Raw genomic sequence first — 26,488 nt, forward strand, 5'->3', positions numbered from 1 at the left:
ATCATGGGTTGTTACCTCTAAGAAGAGAGTCCATTCTGATAATACTTTTCTATTTCTGCTGCCATCCAAGTTGTTTTTTTCTTGTCTGAATTATAAAAATAGCTAACTAATATTCACACTTTCTCTTTTGCTCTTTTCAGTCCTCCTTTACTCTATAGTTGAATTAAGCTTTCTCAAATAGCACCACGTGGCTTTTACTCATTAACCTCAGCAGCTTCTATCCTCTCCTGTTTACATCCTACTTACCTCTCCTGTGACCTTGTTTGTCCTCCAAATCCCGTTTGAAACACCCGCTCCCCCATTCATTCAACATAAATTTATTAAGTACCTCTTATGTTCTAAACATTGTGATGGCTGCACAGTTATGACAATGATGAAAAAGGCATACTGTACTATTAAAGGAGCTTCAAGGCAGACAGATATGCAAATGCATAATGTCTAGACAGTATGAGTGGAGCTGTTACAGCCATAGGTTTACATAAAAGGCTCTGAGAATAGTGGTGGAGGCCCAAGTAATTTATTCAAAGCAGGAAGTCAGGATTGAGATATTTGAAGTTGAAGGGTGTATGAAACTGGCCTGGTGGAAAGGCTGGGCAGGATATTACAGGCAGAAGGAGAGCGTGCACGTGGTCTGGGGTGAGTGAAGCGTGGTGTATGGCGAGATTGGTGTCAGAGAATGAATGTGGAATGACTGACAGAGGCGTGAAGTCAAGGGCTTGAGCACAACACTGAGCAGTGTGTGCTTTTTTAACAGAAGTCAATTCAACTTTATTTATTTATTTATTTATTTATTTATTTAATGACCAGTACCACATGTGATTCTTAACAGTGATTCTTTTTTTTTTTAAGATTTTAAAAATTAATTTGACAGATATATATATAGAGAGAGCGATCACAAGTAGGCAGAGAGGCAGGCAGAGAGAGGGGGAAGCGGGCTTCCTGCTGAGCAGAGAGCCCGATGGGGGGCTCCATCCCAGGACCCTGAGATCATGACCTGAGCCAAAGGCAGAGGCTTAATCCACTGAGCCACCCAGGCGCCCCTCAATTCAATTTTATTAAAGGTATTTATAAAAACTGTAGTGTTATGGGCAAATCTGCAATTTATGACAATAACACTGTGCTGAGGAGGACAACTGTCAGGGCAGAAGCTTCCTCCAGAGAGAGCTTGTTGGAGGCCATAATAGTCAGATGAGACATGGTGGGGGCCCAGCAATGGAAACAGAGGGAAGGGTGGATCTGAGAGATTGGGAGGAGACAGATTTATAGGACTTTCTGCCTACTGAGAATCAAGGAGGGGATTTCTTGTTGTTGGGTAAAATTCCTAATTCTTTTAAAACCCAATTTGTGGGGTGCCTGGGTGGCTCAATGGGTTAAAGCCTCTGCCTTCCGCTCAGGTCATGATCCCAGGGTCCCGGAATCAAGCCCCGCATCAGGCTCTCTGCTCGGCAGGGAGCCTGCTTCCTCCTCTCTCTCTCCGCCTGCCTCTCTGCCTACTTGTGATCTCTGTCTGTCAAATAAATAAATAAAATCTTTAAAAAAAAAAACAAAACCAAAAACAAAAAAAAAACCCCAATTTCTGTGTGTGTGTGTGTGTGTGTGTGTGTGTGTGTGTCTGTCTCCTTTTTAGGTGAAATATTCCTAAATCTACCACTCTCTAATCATACTGGAATTTTATGTTTTTAAGACTCGGTACAAGAATATACATTTTTTTCAAGGAGAGGGCTTTCTTTAGTCATCTTTTTGTTTTTTTAAATCCCCTGGTATGTTGAACTAAAATAGCTATTTGATTAATATATTTTGAGTTGAATCATGATGTGCTATTCATAGTTGTCTGGTAACTTTTAAGGTATAATTTAACAGACATAATTTTGCTTGAAAATAATACTACAAGTTTTTTTTTGAGCTTTGTAGATTCTAAAAAACAAAACAAAGTGGAACCATTTTTATTATCCTTAAAGGTGTCAGCCTTAATCTTCTGAGGGTGGATTCGAGTTCTTAAAATGGGCATAAGACATTCAGAACCAAATCTGTTAATAAAATAATACTCTCTCAGTTCAAAAGCAAATTTTGAATATAATATTTCTTTTCTTCTATTGTTCTTAGATTGACCCTGAAGTAATACTGATAGTCAGTAATCTTTAGATATTTGAAATGATGTATTTAAATGATAAATGATGTTTTTCATAATAATGCTTAGATGTATTAAACAAGTACCCTTGAAAACAATTTTATAACTTTAGGGTTATATTTCTTGAATGGAAATATATATCAATTGATTCATTTAGAAACATATCAGTATATAAATATATTTATTATTAATCATCTACTTTATTCTATGCTACCATACTATATTACCATACCACACCATGCTATCTTATACTGTACCATACTAAATCTTACCGTTCTGTATATCAGTGAGTAATTATAGTATCAGTACCCCAGTAGTTTTGAGGTTGATTATGATTCTGGTTTGAACATGGTAGGGTGAGGTAGGTGCTTATAATATCGAAATTCATTTATTAACTAGATCATATTCAGATATTCTTAATTGTAACAAAGGTATATATTATAGCAAAGTTATATAATTTAGTATCCAGTTTAGGTTCACATATGGCATATGGTGTTATGTCTCTTAAGTTTCTTTCAATCTAGTACTTTTCAACTTCTTTTTTTTATAACTAAGTTACTGGAGTAATAGACTCTGTGGCTTTAGTAAAATAACAATAAATGTACCGTTATTTTAATAAAGTATGATTTCACTGTTTTTTTCTTGACTTTTATTAGTTCTAGAGGAAATAATGTAAAATTGTTTTTTAATATTTTTTATTAACATATAATGTATTATTAGCCCCAAGGGTACAGGTCTGTGAATTGTCAGGCTTACACACTTCACAGCACTCACCATAGCACACACAATGTAAAATTATTTAAGAATGAACTTGTACGAATTGGGAAGTGTATAGAGGAAGGTAACTGTGAGTGTAAAACCACATCAAGGAGAACAATTAGAGAAACTGAATTTGTTTAATCTGGAGATGATTTAGGATGATATGAAAATTATAAATAGCCCATTCATTTGTAGTTAATAATAATAAAATTTAACAACTTGGAGGAATTAAAATGTGTCAGTCATTATTCAAAGTGCTTTATGTATATAAACTTTTAAAATTCTCACAGCAACCCATAAGGCAGATACTGCTTTGTGTTTGGGTACCATTTTACAGATGATGAAACTGAAGCATTGAGATGGAGAGATTTTAAGGTCACAACTCATATAACAGAGCCAGATTCAACCTATGCAGCCCGACTCCAGAGTAGGCACTTTTAAATATACGTTTGTGCAACAAGCATATATTGAACAACTGTTACATCTAAAGCACTATGCTTGAAACTCTTGTTGATCTGGAGACGATTAGGCTCTGGATTGTGCCCTCAAAAAGTTTGCAGTACATACAGTTTAAAGGACTATCACGTGGAAAGGAAATGGTATCTGCTATGGACATTAGAAACTCAAGTGCTATAGCAAAGACCAGAGATGAAATTTATGGTAATGTTCATTTGGTCTTAATGTGAGAAGGATGTTTATTGAGACTCATTCCATGTGATGAAGTTTTTACTTAACTACTCAGCACGCCTGCTCTTAGTGGTTACGTCTGCTTGGGAGATGTAATGGGCAGTTTCAGAAATTAACATGGGCTCAGTTACTGAAAATGAGGTACAGAGAGTTTAAGGGATTTGCCCAAGGTCATACAAGCTGTAGTGAATGTCTGAGCCTGTTTGAATACATTATAAAATGAGGACTGAAAGCTCCAGGAGGGTGGAGATCCATCCAGCCTTTGTAATTCATTGTGGAATTCCCAACGTGTAGCAACACCTCCAGCACATAGGTAGTCTTCAAGTTTTTTTTTTTGTTGTTGTTAGGTAAATGGAAACCTATATATGGAGCCAGTTTCTAGTTCGTGTTTGTACAAATTATTAAAATGAAAGATTATAAGAATTGTTTATTAATCACTATTTCTATAGTCAGGTTTTGGAGACATCATTCATTCATAATAATTGTATTATATACTCTATTATATAACCAATATTTTTTGACTTCCTGTCTTTTCAAGTTTTAGGGTAGTTTTGTTACCATGTAGCTTAATAAGGAATATGTTTCCTTTAAGTAACTTAATACTACTATATAGCCTTAGAGTACTTTTAACAAAACTACCTCCTTACCATCATAATGCTGAAACCAAAATCTTTTTTCTTTTTGCTGTTGTTCCAGCTGTTCTTTTATGTCTGCATTTCACATCTGACCTTTTTCTGTTGCAGTCCAAATAACTGAGCTTCTCTCAAGTGGCCCATTGTTGCATAAAAATCTTTCAACGTTTGTATGAGTACAGCTTCTTCATACAAAAAAGATACTGTTTGCAGAAAAGAAGTTGAAAAATTTCTCCACATAGTAACTTCTTGCTACTTATTTATTTGCTTAATTTTCTTTTTTATTTAATAAAAAAGATTTTTTATTGGTTTCAAAGGTAACATTTAGTGATTCATCAGTTTCCAGTAATAGTGCTCATTACATCAAGTACCCTCCTTAATGCCCATCACCCAATTATCCCGAAATTCAGTAAACATCCACGCACACTGTATTTATTTTATATTCAATGATAAGTTGTTTTTATAAATTTCTTAAAGATAAGGGTTGTTTCTTTGATAAGGAACAATGCATTGTTGCTGGGGGGAGGTGGGATTGGGAGAGGGGGAGCGGGCTATGGACATTGGGGAGGGGAGGCGAACCATAAGAGACTATGGACTCTGAAAAACAACCTGAGGGTTTTGAAGGGTCAGGGGTGGGAGGTTGGGGCAACCTGAGGGTTTTGAAGGGTCAGGGGTGGGAGGTTGGGGGAACAGGTGGTGGGTAATGGGGAGGGCACGTTTTGCATGGAGCACTGGGTGTTGTGCAAAAAGAATGAATACTGTTACACTGAAAAAATAAATAAAATGAAAAAAAAAAAAAGAAGTACAACATGGGTATGTATTGTTAGGTTAATTATGATCATTTCTACGAAGTGACAATCTGCTCAGCTTTAATCTTTATGAGAATTTATTTATTTACTTATTAATTAATTAATTCATTTATTTATTTAGGGATGCCAGAAGAATCCAGAGAAGATACTGAATATCAACATAAGCTAAATATGGCTAAAAAACAGTGTTTCAAGAATGATATTCATAAACTAGTCCTAGCAGCTTTGAACAAGGTATGTTCAATGTGGATTTTCTGCCTTTGTACCATTAATTAGAATATGAAATATGGGATACTGAAGGGCTGTCTTCACTTAACTTTTCCGCCTTCTGTTTACTATGATAGGAGGAAGTTATATGGGTGGAGGCATAAGATGCCAGTAGGGATATAGGGGGTGAAGAGACATTTCACTCCATTAAGGGAAGTGTACTCTTGACTACAGACTTGGACAGGTTCTTTAGATGGCTAGTAACATAAATGCATTCCAGTCTACTAAGTCAGAAAAAGAACTAAAAGATCTAGATGTTCAGCTAAGACTGATAGGAACTATGGCTGCTATTTTCTTTCTTTTGGCTGCTTATCTTTTCAGGCCTAGAAGGTTCAGTCCAAAGACACACATGGCACAATGTTGAAGTCGTCTTTGCTTACATGGGCTTACTTTCATTACTGTCTTCAGAGATAACCTCTGAATGGTTCAGCATGCATGGTTTCTTCCCATTTTTAGTTATTTACATATCTAAACATTTGCAATACTAAAATGACTATAATCAACATTCATGCTAAGTGTGAAAAAAGAGGGGAATTAAATTTATATTGTGGAATGCAATAGGTATTGATGGAATTAAGGTGGTTTAGAAGTTTATTGTGAGATGAATTGGTCTTTATGAAAGATGTAAGAGTAAAGATGTAAAGAATGAGTAGAGTTAATGTTTTCATGGAAGGAAGAGAGCAGTCAAAGTAGTTAATGGAAATGATTTCTTATGATTCATTGTACTTTGAAAAATGTCATAAATTAGTTAGAATAGCCTGCAGAGAGATCTCCTTTAAAAATTCAATTTAAGCTGAATTTTATAATGTGATTGTGACATATTTTAGTCATTTGTACTGAAATCTTAATACGATTTTTGAATATAGCAATATAATGAGTTGAATTCAATTCCAGAAATATTTGATGAAAATCAGTAGGTGAAAGGAACTGTGTTGGGTATTTGGAAGACAAAAACGAACATGTTTTGTATCTTTCTATCTGCGCTCTCATTCAGGGCATGGGAAAATGGCTATGCATAAACCACTTATTCTGCCTTGGGACTCATGAGCTATATTAGCTTTATGGACAGTATTCTAGGAATGTAGAGGAGGGAGCAGTTAATTTTATTCATGGTATGTGTTGGTGAGAAGTAAGAGGTCCCAGAACAGCCTCATAGATAACTGCGATTCTGCATAGCCCATCTTTTCCGAAGTTATTGAATAGGAGTGTAATAGGGTGGAAGGAGTCAGGAGTCAAGAGACCCAGCTCTACCTGTAAATACCGTAATGATGAGAACTCACTCAGCTCTCAGGTCTTACTTTCTTTTTGCTAATTAGTCCCAGAAGTTGTTGAGAAATCTGCTGCCTCCTCCCTTTTCCCACCCCTCTCATTACAATAACTGAATAATGACACAGCATCTCACTAAACAGTGAATTTCATTTGTCCTTCCTTCCTTCCTTTCTCTCCCTCCCTTCCTTCCTTCCTTTCTTCCTTCCTTCTATTCCTTTTTTATCTTTCTGAAAGAAAGAGAGAGCACATAAGTAGTGGGAGAAACGGACTCCCCACTGAGCAGGGAACCTGATGCGGGTCTCCAATGATCCCAGGATTCTGGGATCATGACTGGAGCTGAAGGCAGATGCTTAACCGACTGAGCCATCCCAATAATAAACTTTTAACTTTGAACATCTGAGTTTAAGATGACTGGTGTCAAGCAAAGAGTAATGTGGGCTTAGCTAGAGCTTAAGAGAGTTTAAAATTGGATTTTGAGTTATCTGCTTATGGGTTTCTGTGTCTCGATTTTTTTCATCAATAACATAGGGCTAATAGTGTTTCTACATTATAGCATTGGGAGGATTAAATGAGTTAATATATATAAAAGGCTTAAAAGAATGTCTGGCACATAGCAAGTGCTACATGGATTTTGGCATTATTTTTATGGCATTATTATTGTTACGGTGACATGAAATGCGTTTGTGTATAAAGTCCCAACCATTGATAGAAGGTATTTAAAAAAAGAACTTTGGGGGCACCTGGGTGGGTCAGTGGGTTAAAGCCTCTGCCTTCAGCTCAGGTCATGATCCCAGGGTCCTGGGATCTAGCCCCGCATCCGGCTCTCTGCTCAGCAGGGAGCCTGCTTCCTCCTCTCTCTCTGCCTGCCTCTCTGCCTACTTGTGATCTCTGTCAAATAAATTAATAAAATCTTTAAAAAAAAAAGAACTTTGGACAAAGTTTGATGTTGAAAGAAGATATTGTAAAGAAGATGGTCCAATGAATGGTTTTAAAGTTCGAGAATAATTAGGGACATGCCATTTCGTGGAAATCAAAGGAGGAAAAAACAGCAATTCAATTGTTAAAGGACTTTTTTCTTTGAGTGGTTAAGACAGAAGTCTGATTATATGAAATTAAGGGGTGATGAGAATATAGAGGTAGTGGGTATAGATGTTTCTATTAATAAGTTTAGAAATAGAGGAGAAGTGGTAGCTTGATGGAAGGTAAAGCCAATTAAGGGACACTCTCTCTCCCAGTTAGGAATTTTTCATCTCTGAGGAGGGTGTTTAGCCCAAGGCGTGAACCGTGGCCATCACTTGGGGTTTATTGCAAGGATAGTGAGTCTTCTCATTTCATCCCCATAACAACCCTGCTTTATTAGGATCGGTGGGAGGTGAGGAGTTGAGACAGACATGAGCCATCCCTCCAGTTTCACTTTGAAACACTTTGAATTTCTTTGTATTTCTTGAATAATACCTTCTGAGTAAATGCCACTTCTGAGTAAATGTTATTTCATTCATTTTCAGTGGAACTAAAATGGAACTATTAGTTTTTTAAAGTGGAACAAAGAGGCAAAATTTAAACCTAAATTTAACTTGCTCCAAATTACTACCCAGGGAGTTGGTAAGATGACAATAATGACAGGAAAAAGTGCAAAGGGAGGCGAGGATAGGAGTGTGTTGTTGATAGAATGTCCAAGCTGAGCAATTAGGGGGTGGAGGAGAAAGGCACAGAATGAGAACCCTATACAAAAAAAAACCTCCCACACCATATTAAAAAAAAAAAAAATGCTGAATGAGGACGGTTGAGAGGCACTGGAGGATAAGATTGGAAAAGAATGAAAGTCTGTTCATTGACCTGGAAACAAGAAAGATTGGAGGGTGGTTGGTTTTAGTTGAAGAAGCTACAACAGAACTTGAGGTTGACTTGAAGCTCTTAACTCTGTGGTGTCCCCATGGTGGTGTCAGTCAGAGATTTGGAGTAGAGCTGCTGTGGAACTAGTGTCTGTGAAAGCAGAAGTCCTGTGAAGGATAACGTTGCAATTCTTGAACGGAAAGCTGGGCATTCACAGCATGGCAAAAATTTGCAAAGCACTGTGGAAAAGCAGAGCTGACCCGTCCCATGTAAGAGTTAGCTACATGTCACAGACGGCGAAAGAGCGAAAGAAGGAAGGTGTGATTATGGTTGTCCATTGTTGGAAGGTGTATTGACTGTTTCTCCCCAGTCAATGAGTAGGATAGTCTGGGGAAAAAAAAATAAAAAGGAAGTGTCCTCTATTAGAATACCTGTAAATAATGTCAAATCATCCAGAGGAGTTGATTTTAAGAAGCGTAAGAGGTAGAAATGAACCTCTTGGACCCCGCTTTTTTTTGACTCCTGAGCTTTTAAGAGGAGACATTTATATTCATGTCCTAGACCTCATACATGTTAGCTATGTGACTTGAGTTCTTCTTGTTCCTGCATCTTTAAAATTTGGTGAACCTATTACATAGGCTACTGAGGGGGAGTAAATGAGATTTGGCACATAAAACACCTAAAGAGCAAATTCTCAATTACTATTTTCTTTGGTGAAAGTCAGCATTGTATTTTGCTGGTTAAGTATGTAGGCGGTGGGATTGAACATTCCTAATTTGGTCTCATCTCGGCCATGTACAATCTGTGTAACTTTAGGAATACTCAAGCCCTTTAGCCTTCAGTAAACTCAGTTTATAATGGGAATGATACCGGTATGGATTTAAGATTCTTGTGAAAAGAAAATGCACGTAAAATACCTAGTACAGAACAGATACTCAGTAAGCATTAAAATGGTAGCTCTTATCCTTAATAGTAACTAAAAAGTAGTTAGTAATACAAGGCAAAAATCAAGGGAAATAGTCTTTATGTAGATTACCTAGTTTATATTTTATCAGCCTGTAGCTGGCTTTTACTAAGGTAAGTATTTATAACTTATTTTATTTTATTAAAGATTTTATTTATTTATTTATTTGACAAAGAGAGAGAGAGAGAGCGCACACACACAAGTGGGATAGTGGGCAGGCTGAGGGAGAAGCAGGCTCCCACTGAGCAGGGGAGCCAGATGTGAGACTCGATCCCAGGACCCTGGGATCAAGACCTGAGCCGAAGGCAGAAGCTTAACGACTGAGCCATGGAGGCGCCCCTTAAGAACTTATTTTAAATAGCAAATATTAATTGTCCTTTTGTTTTAGTTCATTGGAAATCCTGGGATTCAGAAATGTGGGTTGAAAGTGATTTCTTCTATAGCACATTCTCCTGATGCGCTAGAAGTATTATCCTTGGAAGGGGCTATTGATTCCGTGCTTCACACGCTGCAGATGTATCCTGATGACCAAGGTCGGTAAAATTTGAACTCAGGATTTAGGACAGATTTTTATAGGCCTTTGGCTGTTGGTTGGATGTCTTTAATTTTTTTCTTCAGTTTTGAGATTTAAGACAATTAATTTTTTTCCTTTATTTATTTATTTTTTAGAGATTCAATGTCTGGGTTTAAGTCTTATAGGATGCTTGATTACAAAGAAGAATTTATGCATAGGAACTGGGCATCTGCTGGCAAAAATTCTGGTTTCCAGTTTACAACGATTTAAGGATATGACCGAAGTACAGATTAAAGTATGTGCATTGTCTTGAAGGGAGTTTGGGATTTTATGAAGATTTCTCTTTCAGAGCATTTGGTACAATTCCTATTTTGCATTAATGGAGATATTCTAGTTAATTGAAAACCATTTATCATTGTGTAGTATTTTAATTATAGAAGGTGAAGAGAATTGGATTGACACTAAAAATCTTGTTTCATTATTAAATCTCTAAAATCAGTATGTTTATTTGCCATTTGTCTTTTTCATGAAAGGGCAGAGAATGTCCTAAAGAAATTCCAGCCAGCTGAGCTTTATTTGCTTAGATTTTAGATAACAGAAGTTATAATTGTTCCAAAGTTTGTCATTCTCAGTGTTTTGTTGTGGGCTACTTATTTCTAATAATTTTTCTCCTTGATTTTCTTTCTTGCAGTGAAATGTTTTAAACATTTTTCATCAAGCATAATTTCACATGTAATGTATAATAACTGTTCCTTATAAGGAATGAAAGATACTGGGCTAGAGGAGATTAAGAAATAAATTGGCTCAGATCTTTTTTTTCTATCATGTATTTATTTTTATAGAAGTATATTAACATAAAATGCCATTAATTTCAGGCATACATCATAGTGATTCAGTATTTTTATATATTACAAAATGATCTCCATATTAAATATAGTTACCATTTGTTATCATACAAAGTTATTACAAAATTATGGACTATATTCCCTATGCTCTACATAATATCCCCATGACTTATTTATTTTATACCTGGAAGTTTGTACCTTCACTATTTTGCCTGCTCCTCAACCCCTCCCCACTCTGCTAACCAACAGTTTGTTCCTTGTATCTTTGCCTCTGTTTCTATTTTGCATTTTTTTGTTCATTTGTTTTGTTTTTTAGGTACTAAATATAAGTGATATTATATGGTATTTTTCTTTTCCTGTGACACTTGTTCCGGTTAGCATAATATCCTCTAGGTCAATCTATGTTGTTGAAAATGGCAAGATTTCTTTCCTTTTTAATGATTAAGTAATATCCAGGTGTGTGTGTGTGTGTGTGTGTGTGTGTGTGTGTGTATCACATCTTCTTTATCCATTCATCTATCAGTGGACACTTATGTGGTTTCCATATCTTGGCTATTAAAAATAATGCAGCAGGGAACATACAGGTGCATATATCTCTTTGAATTGGTGTTTTCATTTTCTTTGGGTAAATACTTTGAAGTGGAATTGCTGGATCATATGGTATTGTATCTTTAATTTTTTTGAGGAACCTCCATACTGTTTTCCAAAGTGGCTGCTCTAATTTCCATCTCCATCAACAGTGTACGAGGAGTCCCTTTTCTCCACGTCCTGACAACACTTCTTATTTTTTGTCTTTTTTATAATAGCCAGTCTGACATGCATGAGGTGGTTTTTGTGGTTTTGATTTGCCTTTTACCTGTTTGCTGAGTGATGTTGAGCATCTTCTCATGTGTCTGTTGACCATCTGTATGTCTTCTTTGGAAAAATGTCTATTCAAATCCTCTACTCATTTTTTAAATCGGGTTGTTTGTTTTTTTGGCATTATGTTGTATAAATTATATATTTTGGACACGAACCCCTTATTGGATGTATGGTTTACAGATACCTTCTCCCATTCATTTCATTAGATTACATTTTCATTATGCTGGTGGCTTCCTTAGCTGTGCAAAATGTTTTTAGTTTGATGTAGTCTCATTTGTATATTTTAGCTTTTGGTGCCTTTCTCTGAGGAGTATAGTTCAAAAGAAATATTGCTGAGACAAATGCCAAAGACTTTACGGCCTGTGTTTTCTTTTAGGAGTTTTATGGTTTCAGCTCTTTCATTCAAGTCTTTAATCTATTTTGATTTAATTTTTGTATGTGGTGTAAGATAGTAGTCCAGTTTTATTGTTTCACATGTAGCTGGTCTAGTTTTCCCAGTGCTGTTCATTAAAGAGACTGTCTTTTCCCCATTGTACATTCTTGGCTTAATTGATCATATATGTATGGGTTTATTTCTGGGCTCTCTATTCCATATCATTGCTAGTACCATACTGTTTTGATTACTGTAGCTTTGTAGTATAGTTTAAAATCAGGGAACACGATACCCCCAACTTCATTTTTCTCTCTGAAGAGTGCTTTGGCTATTTGGAGTCTTCTGTAGTTCTACAGAGAAGTTTTAGAGTTATTTGTTCTACTTCTGTGAAAAATGCTATTGATATTTTGATGGGGATTGCATTAAAGCTGTAGGTTGCATAGAGTAGTATGAGTATTTTGATACTATCGATTGTTTCAACCCATGGGCATCATATATCTTTCCATTTATTTGTGTTGTTTTCAATTTCTTTAACCAATGTTTTATAGTTTTCAGTGTACAGGTCTTTCACCTCTTTGGTTAAATTTATTTTAGGTATTTTATTCCTTTTGATACAATCATAAATGGGATTGATTTCTTAATTACTCTTCCTGATAGCTCATGATTTGTGTATAGTCATAAAACCAATTTCTGTATATTAATTCTGTATCCTACAACTTTACTGAATTCATTTCATTTAATAGTCCAGATAGTTTTTGGTGGTGTCTTTAAGATTTTCTACTTATAATATCTGCAAATAGTGACAGTTTAACGTCTTCCTTTTCAGCTTCTTCCTTTTCATCCAAACTTGGATGCCTTTTATTTCTTTTTCTTGCCTAATTGCTATGACTAGGACTTTTTAAAGTGGTGACAGTGGGCATCTTCTGTTCCTGATCTTAGAGGAAAAGCTTCTAGCTTTTCACCATTGAGTATGATGTTAGCTGTGGGTATGTTATATAAGCCTTTTATTATGTCGAGGTAGGTTCCTTCCATATCCACTTTGCTGACTTTTTTTTTTCCTAACGTTAGCAAAACAAGTAGTCTCTTTAAGAGTTTCTGCTTTGGTTGTATTTTTTTTTTTTTTTTTTAGTAATGGAGTTTGCAGCTTTCATAAATCACACTCAACAAATATTTTCATAAATGGCAGAATTGACCAGGAATAAAAATGTGTAGGCTTTGTCCTCTGTACGGATATTATTAGTAAATGGGATAATATATGTAAAGATTTTAATTATAAAGAGCTGAACACACACATACTTATATTAAAAACAACAATCTTGTTTTATAAATCTGCTTTTATAATGTGCCTCAGTCTAGGATGATTAAAGCCAAGCCAGAACTGATTAAAAGTAATCCTAGAGAAAGGAAATAAATTTGTACAGGCACAGGGCTCTCAGTTTACTCAGTATTAATTCATACAGGTGTAAATTTTAGGCTCTCTATAGTAGAGATTGTGAACTGTTGATCAGTGGGCTGAATTTCGCCTGCCAAAATATTTTATTTGGCCAGTTCAGTGTTTATAAGTTTTTATTTTGAATTATGTGCCTTCTGCACATTTGTATTGCTTGCTTTGCTGGGGCATTTGTTTGAATTTGCAGGGACCTCTAGTGGTAGGTGGACCTCATGCTCTCAGACGTGCATAAATTAAGACTACTCTTATCTAAATGTTAGTAAATATTTGTAGAAATTCCGCATCTTAAAAGCTCAAAATAATAATTGCATTATTTAGACAATGTCATTAATATGTTACATTAAGAAATAATAAAAATTTTAAAATTTCAATTTATCTTTTCAAGTTTACCCAAGTTAAATAATAGTCAACTCATAATTTCATTATTAGAATATCTCATGAGTGGAGAGCCTAGACGACTCTTAGGAATATGTTTGAGGTGGTTCTAAAAAATAATGGTGTGACTTATTAGTTCTTTATAAATAATTTGCTATAAGGATTAAACTTCAGAATGCCTTTAGAGCTTTTCTCAAATATACTCAACATGAATGAAATCTGGGAGCACGCATTTGTCTGCTTGGGGTTGAAATTTCAGAAGAAAGCACATCCACACACAAACATACACGTGCAGCACAGCACAGAAGAAAGGGGGAAATACTGGTCTATCTAGAGAAACTAATCTATAATCTTGTAACAAAAAATACACTTTACTGTCCGGTTTGGGTGTATACCCTGCTGACTCAGCTATTCTAATATTAATTAATATCTGGCTTTCATCGTGTAAGTATGGCTTCGACAGGAATCTTTAAAAGCCAACTTTTAATGCATTAGGTATTTTTTCTGCTTTGCTAGACAGTGGTTTATTACCTGGCATTTTATTCTCTATGTGCCTGCTATATTTCTTAACAATGAGAGAGCAAGGTGTGTTTACAGGATTGTTTCAAGGTTTACAGCTTTTAAGTACAAACCCAATCAATACATCTACTTAGTTAAGTATCATATACAAACCGTTTTATATTATTTATTTATTCTTTTGGCCTAGAATTGCTTATTTTTTATTATTGCCTCTTATTTTGGTCACACTTTCAGGGATTTCAGACAATCTTGGCAATACTGGAATTGTCAGTGTCTTTTTCCAACCTGCTGGTGCATCATTCCTTTGATTCCGTGATATTCCATCAGATTTCTTCTAGTATCATGGAACAAAAGGATCAACAGGTACACAGTGTTTTACACCTATATTCTAACTGTGATGTATTTAGCTAACTCTAATCCTCATTTCCGTTCTTTTTAGTTTCTAAACCTTTGTTGCAAGTGCTTTGCAAAATTAGTTATGGATGACGAGTTAAAAAGTGTGCTGCTAGAGAGAGCATGCGATCAGAATAACAGTATCATGGTTGAATGCTTGCTTCTATTGGGAGCGGACGCCAATGGAACAAAGGAGGCAACGTCTTTAATTTGTCAGGTAATACTCAAGGCCTGACTTTTGTGTTTCCTGTTATTAGACTCTACCACTGTACAGCTCTTCCTTACATCCTATTATTCTTTACTACAGAATTTGCCAGTTAATCGCACAATTGCATGTGATTTATGGTGGGAGTTTAGATTCACAGAATTTCAGAGGCAAGAGCGTCCTTGAGGTATATGCAGTCGAAACCTTCATTTTACTTGTTTGCCTACCTTGTTATGTGGATAAATAACTTTCCAAATGTGTCTCTTACTATGCGTCTCTCTACAAATTGTTCTCCAGGCACACTCCACACAGCATCTGGATTTGTTTTGAACATCTTTTAGCCATTTTTCTCTCTGTTTTCAGTTTCTCTGCTAGAAAATTCTGTTCTTAGGGCTACTGCGTGTGGCCGTGTAGGCAGTATACTGCACACCTTTGGGGATGCTGTTCCCATGGACATCCTCTGCCATTGGCCACCCCTGTGGTCATGTAGCACTGTGATCCTGCCTTCCTTCCCTCTCTTCCCTCATGCACTGTGCAAACATATCTCTCTAATTGTTCTCCTTTTCCTTCAAAATCTAACCTAAATTCTCCTTCCCTAATAAAGTCTGCCCTGCATGGTTGGCCTCCGTAAAAAATATTTACTTCTGTAAGTCCTTGAAAATTTAGGTACACTTCTTTATATTTTGTGAGTTATATGAAAGTGGAAATAGACAATGTTCATCTCTGTATCATCTAGAATAGCTAACTCATGGCTTTATATACAGTATGTATTTAGTCAGTGTTGAAGCGCATTATGTGTTATCTGAGGTTCTCCATTGTATAAATTTTAGTTTTTGATAGCATTCAGGTAACAGCATGTGTATTTTCTAGAAATGTAATCCTATTTCTAACAAATGAATCATGTAGGGATTTAATGTACATTATTAAATGACCAACAGAATACTATAATTTCCAATAATTTACTTTAAAGCCTTACTTTATTTAATTTTCCACTTGCCTATGGATTCAATTTGTCAACTACACACTAAGTTAGTATTAATTAGCACTCTGCATAAAAAGAAACTGAACATGTAAGTTATTTTCATACATAATTAATTTGTACATTAAGACCAAATAATTACTTATTACTTAATTTTTACTTAAATTTTACTTAATTTAAGTATTACTTAAATTTATTACTTAATTTTATTCATATTACTTAAATTTATTCAAATTTCATTTGCGAAATTCACCTTAAAACTAGTTGCTTCTCTATTATTAAAGGTAATTAAATTATTTCCTTCAATAATGCAATACACTTTTATTGTGTATCTTTTATGTGATCTGCAGATCATTGCTTAATGTTACTGGGATATGGGGGGTAAGGCAAAGAACTGAAAATAAACTTCTCCTTCACATTTTTGTTAGGGAAATAACCCCGAAAAGCACTTGAATGCAATAATTTTATATTCCCACTGGAAATGCTTCAGACTCTTCTCTCAAGTTATCCAAATTTTTCTACAGAAGCTTTTTATTTTATTCTTCTTCACATATTCTTTGGACTTCGTGCATTTAGTTATTATCTTTTTAAACAAAATCAGATCTTTACATCTATGGGTGTATTAAATTTAAAGAATTTATCTAAGTTGCCAGAGATTATTTGCATCTAAAAAATAATAAATATTGATTAATTTTTGTGGATAGATTGAACATACATTATTTATAGTGTAAAATTAGGTAGTCAACACTATTTGTGTACCAATGCTGTATAATTAAGGTCTGTTCAGAGCAAAGACGAAGTTAATCTATTAGGCTTTCTGAGGGGAATTTAATGATGCAATATACATGATTTCTATAGAAGATTATGGAAGATTAGTACTGGGCATGCAAATGCATGAATAGAGATCCAAAGATGAAAATCATCAAATCATGATGGGAAGAACTACCATGTAAAAATAATAACAAACACTGTTGTCTTGATTACCCCCCGGGCACTGCTCTGAGTCCTTTATACAGTTTAGCCCTTATAACAACCTTGGGAATGGGTTCTAGTATTATTCCTATTTCACAGGTAAGGAAATGAGGCACAGAAAGGTTAAGTAACTTGCCTAAGGACATTCTCCTGGTAGGTGATGGAAAATCTGCCTCGCATGTGCCTGTTTTCATCTCTTGTCTACACCTTAGATTCATGATAGCCGTGGTGGTAGTAGGGAAGGAGGGGGAGTTGTTCATTTATTCTCAAAGGCTAGTGTGAAATATTTGGCTTTGATTATCTGCTGCATTATTTATAAATTTGAAGATGAGAGAGAAGATTGCAAAAGATCGTCAATTATATTTTTGATAATCTTTGATTATATTCTGAATTATCTCCATTATTATTTAAATGTAAAACTGTAGTTCTGAGCAGTATTTTTTTCTTCTCATGGAGTTGAAATTACTTTCATAATTTTTTTTAAAATCTGATACACTTTCTTATATATATTTCTCTTCATGGCACTGTATACCTAAAGTCAGCTTCGATCTTTTGGGCCCTCAAGAAAAGTACTCTATAAAAATGCTTGAGGAACTTCTTGGTGGAGAGCCCTGTGCTAGATAAGTAGTCAAAAATATACAAGGGGTTTCCTATTTCAGGGTGGTTTATTTCTAGGTGTGGAAAGGAGAGAGTTTTATTTCTCTTGGGAGAGGAGAGAGGATAAAACATAAATCATCTTAATATAAGGTAGGCAGTAAGACGTAAAAATTTGCTGGGCTATGGAGAAGCATTTGCAATTGAGTTTTCTGGTCCTCTGTCCCTCCCTTCTCCCTCCCTCCCTCTTTTTTCTTCCCATCCTTCCTTTTAAATTTCCTGTGGACTTTTAAAGAGGATTTTAGTAATTTGCTAATTAAATTAAATATATGTCCTAGGTATTTTTTTTTTAAGATTTTATTTATTTATTTGTCAGAGAAAGTGAGAGCACAGCAGGGGGAGAAGCAGGCAAAGGGAGAAGCAGGCTTCCCACTGAGCAGGGAGCCAGATGTGGGACTCCATCCCAGGACCCCAGGATCATGACCTGAGTGGAAGGCAGACGCCTAACTCACTGAGCTACCCAGGTGTCCCTATATATTTCTTAGGTATTATACTAGGCTACAGAGGTACAAATTGAATTACAATAGCAAACAAGCTTTTCATTCTAGTTTTAAAACCAATAGACATATTTGGTTTAGTGTGCTAAGTGCTATGTTAAACAAAAGTCATGGGAGCCTGGAGGAGGAAGAGAGCTTGGGAGCTTGGTAGCAAGGACTTACGTACAAGAGCTGATAAAGCTGTTCCTTCAAGAATGAACATTTTTGGCTCGATGAAGAGCGGAGTTAGACATTGAGGGCACTAGAAATAGTGTAAATGAAAATAATGAGGTTTAAAAAATTGTATGTTGTGTTTGGGGAATGTCTTGGAGCAGAGGGGTTTAGAAGATTTTTAAACAGGACAGTGACTTGATTATATCTAAAGTAAAAGAGCACCCTGGTGGCTCTGAGGAGAATGGGTTGAGAAGATGGGTAACCTGGAGACTGGTGGGCAGTAATTTTGTCTTTGAACCACAGAATGCTTCCCTCAACTCCTTTGACATACTTAAATTCTAGAGAATTCAGGAATTTCCCCCAGTGTCCTTCCCCTGATCTGCTGCCTTGGATCTTGGGGTCTTCTTTTCTTTTCTTTTCTTTTTGTAATCCTTAATTTTGGGTAGTGAAAGGAGCACAGGATTTGGAGTGAGCAGATTTGACTTCAAATCCAGGCTTTTGTTGACTTCTTCTAAGGGTTTGGACAAATCATTTATCTTTTCTAAATACTCATCTATAAAATAGGGATAATAGTTTTTATGGCATAGTATTTTTTAAAAGATTTTATTTATTTATTTGACAGATAGAGATCACAAGTAGGCAGAGAGGCAGGCAGAGAGAGAGAGGGAAGAAGCAGGCTCCCCTCTGAGCAGGGAGCCTGATGCATGGGGCTCGATCCTAGGACCCTGAGATCATGATCTGAGCGAAAGGCAGAGGCTTAACCCACTGAGCCACCCAGGCGCCCCTGGTGTAGGATTTTTAATAAGAATAAGAAATCAAGTGTACACAGACTTCAGCACAGTACCTGACATATAATATTTCTGCCATCTGTTACTTTGATCTTCTAGTTGATAGTGCATCATGTTCCTTCACCTTTCAGAAGCAGTTCTGCATAGGCCAGTATGCTACAGATTGCTAAGTCTTCCCTCTGCTCACTACGGTCACTGTGGTTTTCGTAGCACCTACCAGGCTAACCTACCTGGATCATGTACTCTGAAAACCGTATTTAGGGGAAGGTAGAAAACTGAGAGACAAGAAATTTCTTTGTAGAAATTCAGATTCCTGTCCTGGAAACCAGAAATCAGAGATGACTGTCGTTTGTATGTAACATTAACAAGTTTTGTAACGTTCATATTCTCATTTAGTTATTCTATATCATGAATGAAGGCAGGGCAGTAGCCTTTACTGTGAATGCTACTAGTTTCCCAGATGTCCTTCAAGGAGTAAACAGGAGCCCAGAAGTTATAAACAATATGTATAATTGGTAGAGCCGTGGGCTTCTGACTTCAAGTGTTACAAACTTTTTCTCTATATCGTGTGGCCTCTCTCATGGTAACTGACTCTCCCATGGCAGGTTATCTGGCTGATGCTACTCTGATGTTTGTGGCACTAATCTTCTTTTATTTTCCTAATCGATTTCAAGGATGAGTTTTGCCTTATTTTGCTTCTATCTAAATTTGAGGTTGTAGAGAAAAATCACACAAAATTCAATTTACTAGTCTACCAAAAGGAAGAAATATGGGCCTTTAAGATGGTTACCTTCTTTTTTTGTTTACTAGGTATGTGAGAAAGCCAGCAGTCCCAAATTGGTGGAGCTGCTACTGAATGGTGGTTCCCGTGAACAAGATGTTCGGAAGGCGCTGGCGATAAGCATTGGGAAAGGTGACAGCCAGATCATTAGCTTACTTTTAAGAAGACTTGCTCTGGATCTGGCCAATAATAGCATTTGCCTTGGAGGATTTTGTATAGGAAAAATTGAACCTTCATGGCTTGGTCCTTTATTTCCAGATAAGACATCTAATTTAAGAAAAGAAACAAGTAAGTATTAACAGGAAGATTTTGTCCAAGTCTTTTTTTTATTAGTATTTTTTTTTTTTAAAGTCACTGATCTTTTCATTAGGTTTATTTCAGTTTGGTAGAACTTAAGCCAAGAATATTGTGAAGGTTTGGATATTGTTCTTTTTGGTCATGAAATGCTTTAAAGCGATATTATATTTAATTCTTTATGACTTAGCAAATACATCTTTTATAAAGATAGAGTCAAACAGTGGGATCTTTGTGAGCAGTTGCTTTTTAAAAATATATAGATTTTATTTTATTTTTATTATTTTTTAAAGATTTAATTTACTTGAGAGAGAAAGAGAGCATGAGCTGGGGGAGAAGCAGATGGAGAGGGAGAGGCAGACTCCCCGCTGAGCAGGGACCCCCCGATGTGGGGCTCAATCCCAGAACCCTGGGATCATGACCTGAGCTGAAGGCAGATGCTTACCTAACTGAATCACCCAGGCACCCCAGATATATTTTCTTTTTTATTATAAAAGAAAATAACAATAATTATTTTATCCCTTATAGGCAATCAGTGTAGATTTATTTACTAGATTTTTTATATGCTTGCATATAATATGCATCAAAATGTATATGTAGAAACATATACGTATATATGCTTTGCATTTTCATGTTAACATATTTAGTTTTCAGTTTTTTAATATTTCAGTTAAGGATGTATTTTCTTTATATTTTCAAGTTAATATATATTAAGTATATAGATAGATGACAAGTTAGCATCCTCCTCCATTAATGTTTCTGTCATTTCAGATGTCAGTCATTCATACTAACTGTGTTTCTAAAAGTTGAGTGCCCTGCTTTGCCTCTGATAACTTACTCCCATGCCCACTTCCTTCCCAACAGTGGTCGTATTCTTCACTTTAAGGACTATCTGGTTAATAGCATGTTTGTTTTACTGTCATTTTCCTGATGCATTTCCTGGTTAAACCTTATTCCTGTTCACTCCAACAGTCTGCTTCCTTCCTTCCCTTCCCTAGGGTAGCTGAATGCTGCTGGAGGAAAGTATTCTATGCTTATTGGTGCCTCTACAAATTCCAGGTCTCCAACATTCTCGTGGGCCCTAAAAGATTCAGTGAGGCTGAATTTCCCTAAGTTTCTTAAATGCGTCATGTACTCTTATTTCCAGGATTTTCCCAGTGTTACTCTAGCTGTTTAATTCCCTTACCTTTCTCTCACCTGCCTGCCTCTTCATTCTTTTTGCCTCAGCACCATCTCACTTTTTATAAGAAACATTCCTGCCCATGTGAAGTCTGGGTGGAAGATCCACCTACACGCTCTGTAGCTCCTTGTTTCTTACATGTACCAGCACTTACCACATTATATAACTGTATTTTTTTTTTTAATTTTCTACCTTTTGATTGATTACATGCATCACAAAGTCAATGTCAATTTTTTCCATTGTAACTTTAGCATCTGTGCTAGTACTTTGCACATATTAGGTGCTCATTAAATATTTAAAATATTGGCAAAATTCAAAATTTGATAAAAAATTATGTTGATAAGCATATATGGAAATAGACATTCTACACACTATTCCTATAAATTTAAATTATCCTCTTTTGATGACAATCTGGTAATATCCATTAATATTTTAAATGCACATCATACTTTTTTGCCCAGTTATACATGGATAGAAATCCATAGTAAAGGCATTTTCAATGTACACAAAAAATCATGTACAAGGATTCACATTAAAAAATTGTTTATAATAGCAAGAAATTGTGAGAAAAAATCCCAAATATTCTTCAAAAGGAACTATTTGAATCAATCATGGTACATTCATGCAATAGGATGCTTTGCAATTGTTGGGGGAAAAACATCTAGCAAATCAAAATGTTCAGATGTAGAGTGCATTATTAAGTTAAAAAAATAAAAAAGCAAAGGACAGCATTTTTAGTATACTGATGTTTGCGAAAACACAGTTGAGATATGGTAGTTATAAATGTTTGAATATGAAAAGACTTATGTCAGAAGAAATACTCCAGAAATTTGTTCCTGGTTGCCTCTGTGGACCCTGGAAACTAATGAAATATGATTAGATCCCATGTTCCATCACTTCAAGATGTCTCCTGCCAACAACCTGCTTACTTGAATCTCTGAGTTCTGATGGAGAGAGATTATAGGCCCCCTGCAGAGGGATGAAGGGAGATTTACCACCCATTGTATTCCCTTTGTTATGCATGATGTTTTTTTTACCTTTGGTAAGTCTCACCTAATTAAAAAAATATAGTAATGTCATTTGATTCATTGGAGAGCATGGCCATAATTATATTGGCAGCTCAACTGAGTAAAGAACATTTTGGATTCATAGCTTTAAAACATTTTTCAGGTACTACTTGACTGAGTCATATACACATGTATTTGAAGAAATTGCCAAGCTGTATGTAGCACAATGAGGACTTGGCAAACTTATTTCTTCATAATAGAACATAATATAAAATATAATAAAATAGAAGGATATTAACTTTCAAATTCCACCAAATTTCCCAGTGGAATGAATCACTTAGCAAATGGTTTATAAACAAAAATATAATTTATTGAGCATTTTCTGTGTTCTAAGCATTGTGCTAAACAATTTGTATGCATCATTTCCTCTATTTTTATTTTATTATTTTATTTTATTTTTAAAGATTTTATTTATTTGAGGGAGAGAGAGATAGTGAGAGAGAGCAACAGTAGGGAGGAGAAGAGGGAGAAGCAGGCTCCTCACTGGGCACGTGGGGCTTGATCCTAGGACTCTGGGATCATGACCTGAGCCAAAGGCAGACACACTTAACCAACTGAGCACCCAGGCACCCCTGCTTCATTTACTTTAATCTTTTTCATAACCTTACATTGTCGTCTTCACTTCCCAAGTGAAGATACTGACACTAAGGGAGTCTATTTAACTTGCAAGTGCTAATACTGTTATTTGAGCACAGGCCTGTCAGGTTTCAAAGCCCAGGCTCTTTCCTGTAGTTTCATAAATATTCAGTTTTGTCACTACACCAAAGCTTTGAGTAAATTTTTATGATTTCTAAAAAATTTAAATTCACTGCCTGCTTCTTATGCAATATCATGGTTATAAAGTGAGAAATAAGTATATGGGTGCTTTGGTGGCTCAGTCCATTAAGCATCCAGCTCTTGATTTAAGCTCAGGTCATGATCTCATAGTCATGGGATCGAGCCCTGTGTTGGACTTCACGCTCAGTGGGAAGTCTGCTTGAGATTCTCTCCTTTGGCCCCTCCCTCTCTGTGCTCACTCTCTCTCTCAAATACAAAAATGAATATTTTTTTAAAAAAGAAATGTGTAAAAAATTCTCTAGAAGCATGAAGATACATAAGGAACTTTGGTGTGATCTATGTTTATGTTTCTTGATTTCTAAGTGACTGGTCTATCTTTTTATTGTAGATATAGGATCCACCCTAGCAAGAATGGTGCTCAGATATCAGATGAAAAGTTCTTTGGAAGAAGGGGCAGCCTCAGGCAGCAATGGGAACTTTCCTGAAGAAGTACTTGATAAATTTGATGAATGGACCTTCATTCCAGACTCCTATGTGGACAGTGTTTTTGGTCAAAGTGATGACCTGGATAGTGAAGGTATTTATTATAAAGAAATGTTCCCTTTATGTTTTCAAACAGTTACGCACTGGTATTGAACAATAGAAATGGAGACAAAAACCAGATTTAATTTATTTGGAAAACTTGAGGAAAAATATGTTCATTATCAGAAGTAGTTAATGCTCACTAATTCCAATTAAGGTGATGCCTGTCAAGTAAATTTATCTCTGCATTTCCTAAGTGTTATAATACCGATCATTATCAGTGAATGGTGACTAATGTAGTGAAAACACTCTGACTCAGACTAGAATTGGATTCCATGTTCCATCATTGACAAGATACTTTTGTGGCTTGTGTAAGCCCCTTGCCCTTATTAAAGATGGTGTTGTCAACCTTTCAGGATTATTTATAAGAATTAGAGAAATTGTATGTAAAGTGTCTGGGAGAGTGCTTCCCAAATAGGATACATTTTTACCTTTAGAAGGATTAAAATAATATTAATATTTTAATAACATCTTGAAATAACTTAAAAAATTGTCATGGCAATATATATAATAACAGTAATAGAACTGACATATTTAATACAAGAAGTTTGGTAAAAATGGGGTGAGTTGCTTTTTTAATAACATAGTAGGAATGAAAACTTTGGGTAAGAGATAAAGGTATTTGAGAGAGCAAACAGTAAGTGTTCTCCCTGAATCCCCAAATCTCTGGCCCAAGTACTTTTTAAAACCAACTTTATTCAGATATAATTAATATAAAAGAAAAGGCACCCATTTTAAGTATGTGTTTTCATGGGGTTTGAAAAATTTATACATCCATGGATTCATCACCACTATTAAATTATGCAACATTCCTATCATCTAAAAAATTTCCTTTATACCTTTTCAAAAATGCCCTGATCCTTGGTCCCTGGCAAACACTGATCTGCTTTCTGTCATTAGAGATTAAATTAGTATTTTCTTAAGTTTTATATGAATAAGACAATGTAGTATGTTCTCATCTGTGTCTGGCTGTTTTTCTCTTCTTTTTTTTTTTTTCTGGCTGTTTTTGAAAGTAGTTGGTCTATGTTGGTGAATGTTCTTTGTTTAACTTAAAAGAATATGTATTCAGCAATTGTTGGGTCATTTAGGTCAAATTGGTTGTGTTTCTTAGGTCTTCTATATCTTTACTAATTTTTCTCTCTACCTGTTGTATTTGGCAAAGAAGTGTTGAAACTGTAGTCCTGGATTTGTTAATTCTTTTTTTTTTTTTTAAGATTTTATTTATTTATTTGACAGACAGAGATCACAAGTAGGCAGAGAGGCAAGCAGAGAGAGAGGGGGAAGCAGGCTCCCTGCTGAGCAGAGAGCCCGATGCGGGGCTCGATCCCAGGACCCTGAGATCATGACCTGAGCCGAAGGCAGCGGCTTAATCCACTGAGCCACCCAGGCGCCCCTGGATTTGTTAATTCTTTTATCTGTTCATGCTTTGCATGTTGTGGAGCTCTACTACTAGATGCACAAACATAAAGGATTGTAATTTTTTTTTTAAGATTTTATTTATTTATTTGACAGACAGAGATCACAAGTAGGCAGAGAGGCAGGCAGAGGGAGAGAGGGGAAGCAGGCTCCCTGCTGAGCAGAGAGCCTGATGTGGGGCTGAGCCCAAAACCCTGGGATCATGACCTGAGCTAAAGGCAGAAAGAGAGCATGAGCAGGAGGGGCAGAGAGTGAAGGAGAGAGAATCTCAAGCAGACACCATGCTTAGTGTGGAGCCTGACACAGGGCTTGATCTCAGAACCCTGAGATCATGACTTGAGCCAATATCAAGACTTGGGCACTCCACCAACTATGTCACCCAAGCAACACTTTAACTATTTTTAAATAAAGGAAACATTAGAAATTCTGACATAAAAATAATTATAAAATGCCTTTGTTGCTTCTATAAACAATATGCTAACACAACATACACAGACATAAAATAGGATAATTATGAAAATGTAATAGTTATAAGATAAAAATGTAATTAAACTGTGAAGTCTATTTTATTAAGATGTTTAAGCATAAAATAAAGTTATAAGATAAATTAAGTTTTAATAGTGAACCAAGTGGAAGTCTTTTTATCAATTTTAAGATTTATATAGAATATTATGAAGTTCATTTTTAGATATATAGGTTTTTAAATTTGTTTTGATACTTAAAATTAATTCTTTATGTTTGTAAGATAGAGAGTGGTAGAATTTATAATCTCATAATTTTACAGTAATGTCTCCAAATTTTTTATCCTTAATAATATAATTTATTGATTCTTATTTTCTTTAAATCCATAATTTTAAAAGAAGTTCTTTTCTCTTCTCTCTCAAGAGGCTTATGCCAACTAAACTCATTGTTTCATTTTAATGTCATCCCATAAATGAGATAACATAATGTGGAATGTAAATAGAGGAGTTCTCAAGATTCCTGAATGTGAGATGATTTAGTGTGATTCCAATATTTAAATAAATTTAAACAAAAATTTTCTGAGAGCAAATCAAAGAAACATAAAAGAATGACATTGATCAGATTTGTATATAAGCTTTCTTTTTTCCAAGATTTATTTATTTGAGAGAGAGAGAGAGCGCGCACAAATGGGGGGAGGGACAGAGAGAGAGAGAGAAGCAGACTCCCCACTGAGCAGGAAGCCCGACATGGGGCTTGATCCCAGGACCCTGGGATCACGGCTAAAGCCTAAGGCTGATGTTTAACCGACTGAGCCACCCAGTGCTTCAAATTTGTGTATAAACTTCTTTGCTTCCTGTACACACACGTATTTATTATAACATGTAACTATTTTTTTTTTTACTTGTTTTTTTCCTACTATATATGAGCTCATATCAGGCATGGATTGTTTTTCTGCTTATCTTTATTCAGCACTTGTTCAGTATCTAGTCTAGGACAGCCATTC

At 35.6% G+C, this 26,488-nt stretch overlaps 1 protein-coding gene across 4 annotated transcripts in view; it reads left to right on the forward strand.

The window, feature by feature from the left end:
- The window catches only part of LRRK2 (leucine rich repeat kinase 2), a 133,051-nt gene that overhangs the window by 29,056 nt on the left and 77,507 nt on the right, over positions 1–26,488 (forward strand). For all 4 annotated transcript variants that reach the window (XM_046012973.1, XM_046012974.1, XM_046012975.1 and 1 more), the window contains 7 exons: positions 5,137–5,249; positions 9,737–9,881; positions 10,018–10,157; positions 14,520–14,648; positions 14,725–14,895; positions 19,737–19,995; positions 23,414–23,602. In XM_046012973.1, coding sequence (XP_045868929.1) covers positions 5,137–5,249; positions 9,737–9,881; positions 10,018–10,157; positions 14,520–14,648; positions 14,725–14,895; positions 19,737–19,995; positions 23,414–23,602 — 1,146 coding nt within the window. The remainder of the gene's footprint in view (positions 1–5,136; positions 5,250–9,736; positions 9,882–10,017; positions 10,158–14,519; positions 14,649–14,724; positions 14,896–19,736; positions 19,996–23,413; positions 23,603–26,488) is intronic.

This window comes from Meles meles, chromosome 7 (genome assembly GCF_922984935.1).
Source record: "Meles meles chromosome 7, mMelMel3.1 paternal haplotype, whole genome shotgun sequence".
NCBI lineage: Eukaryota > Metazoa > Chordata > Mammalia > Carnivora > Mustelidae > Meles > Meles meles.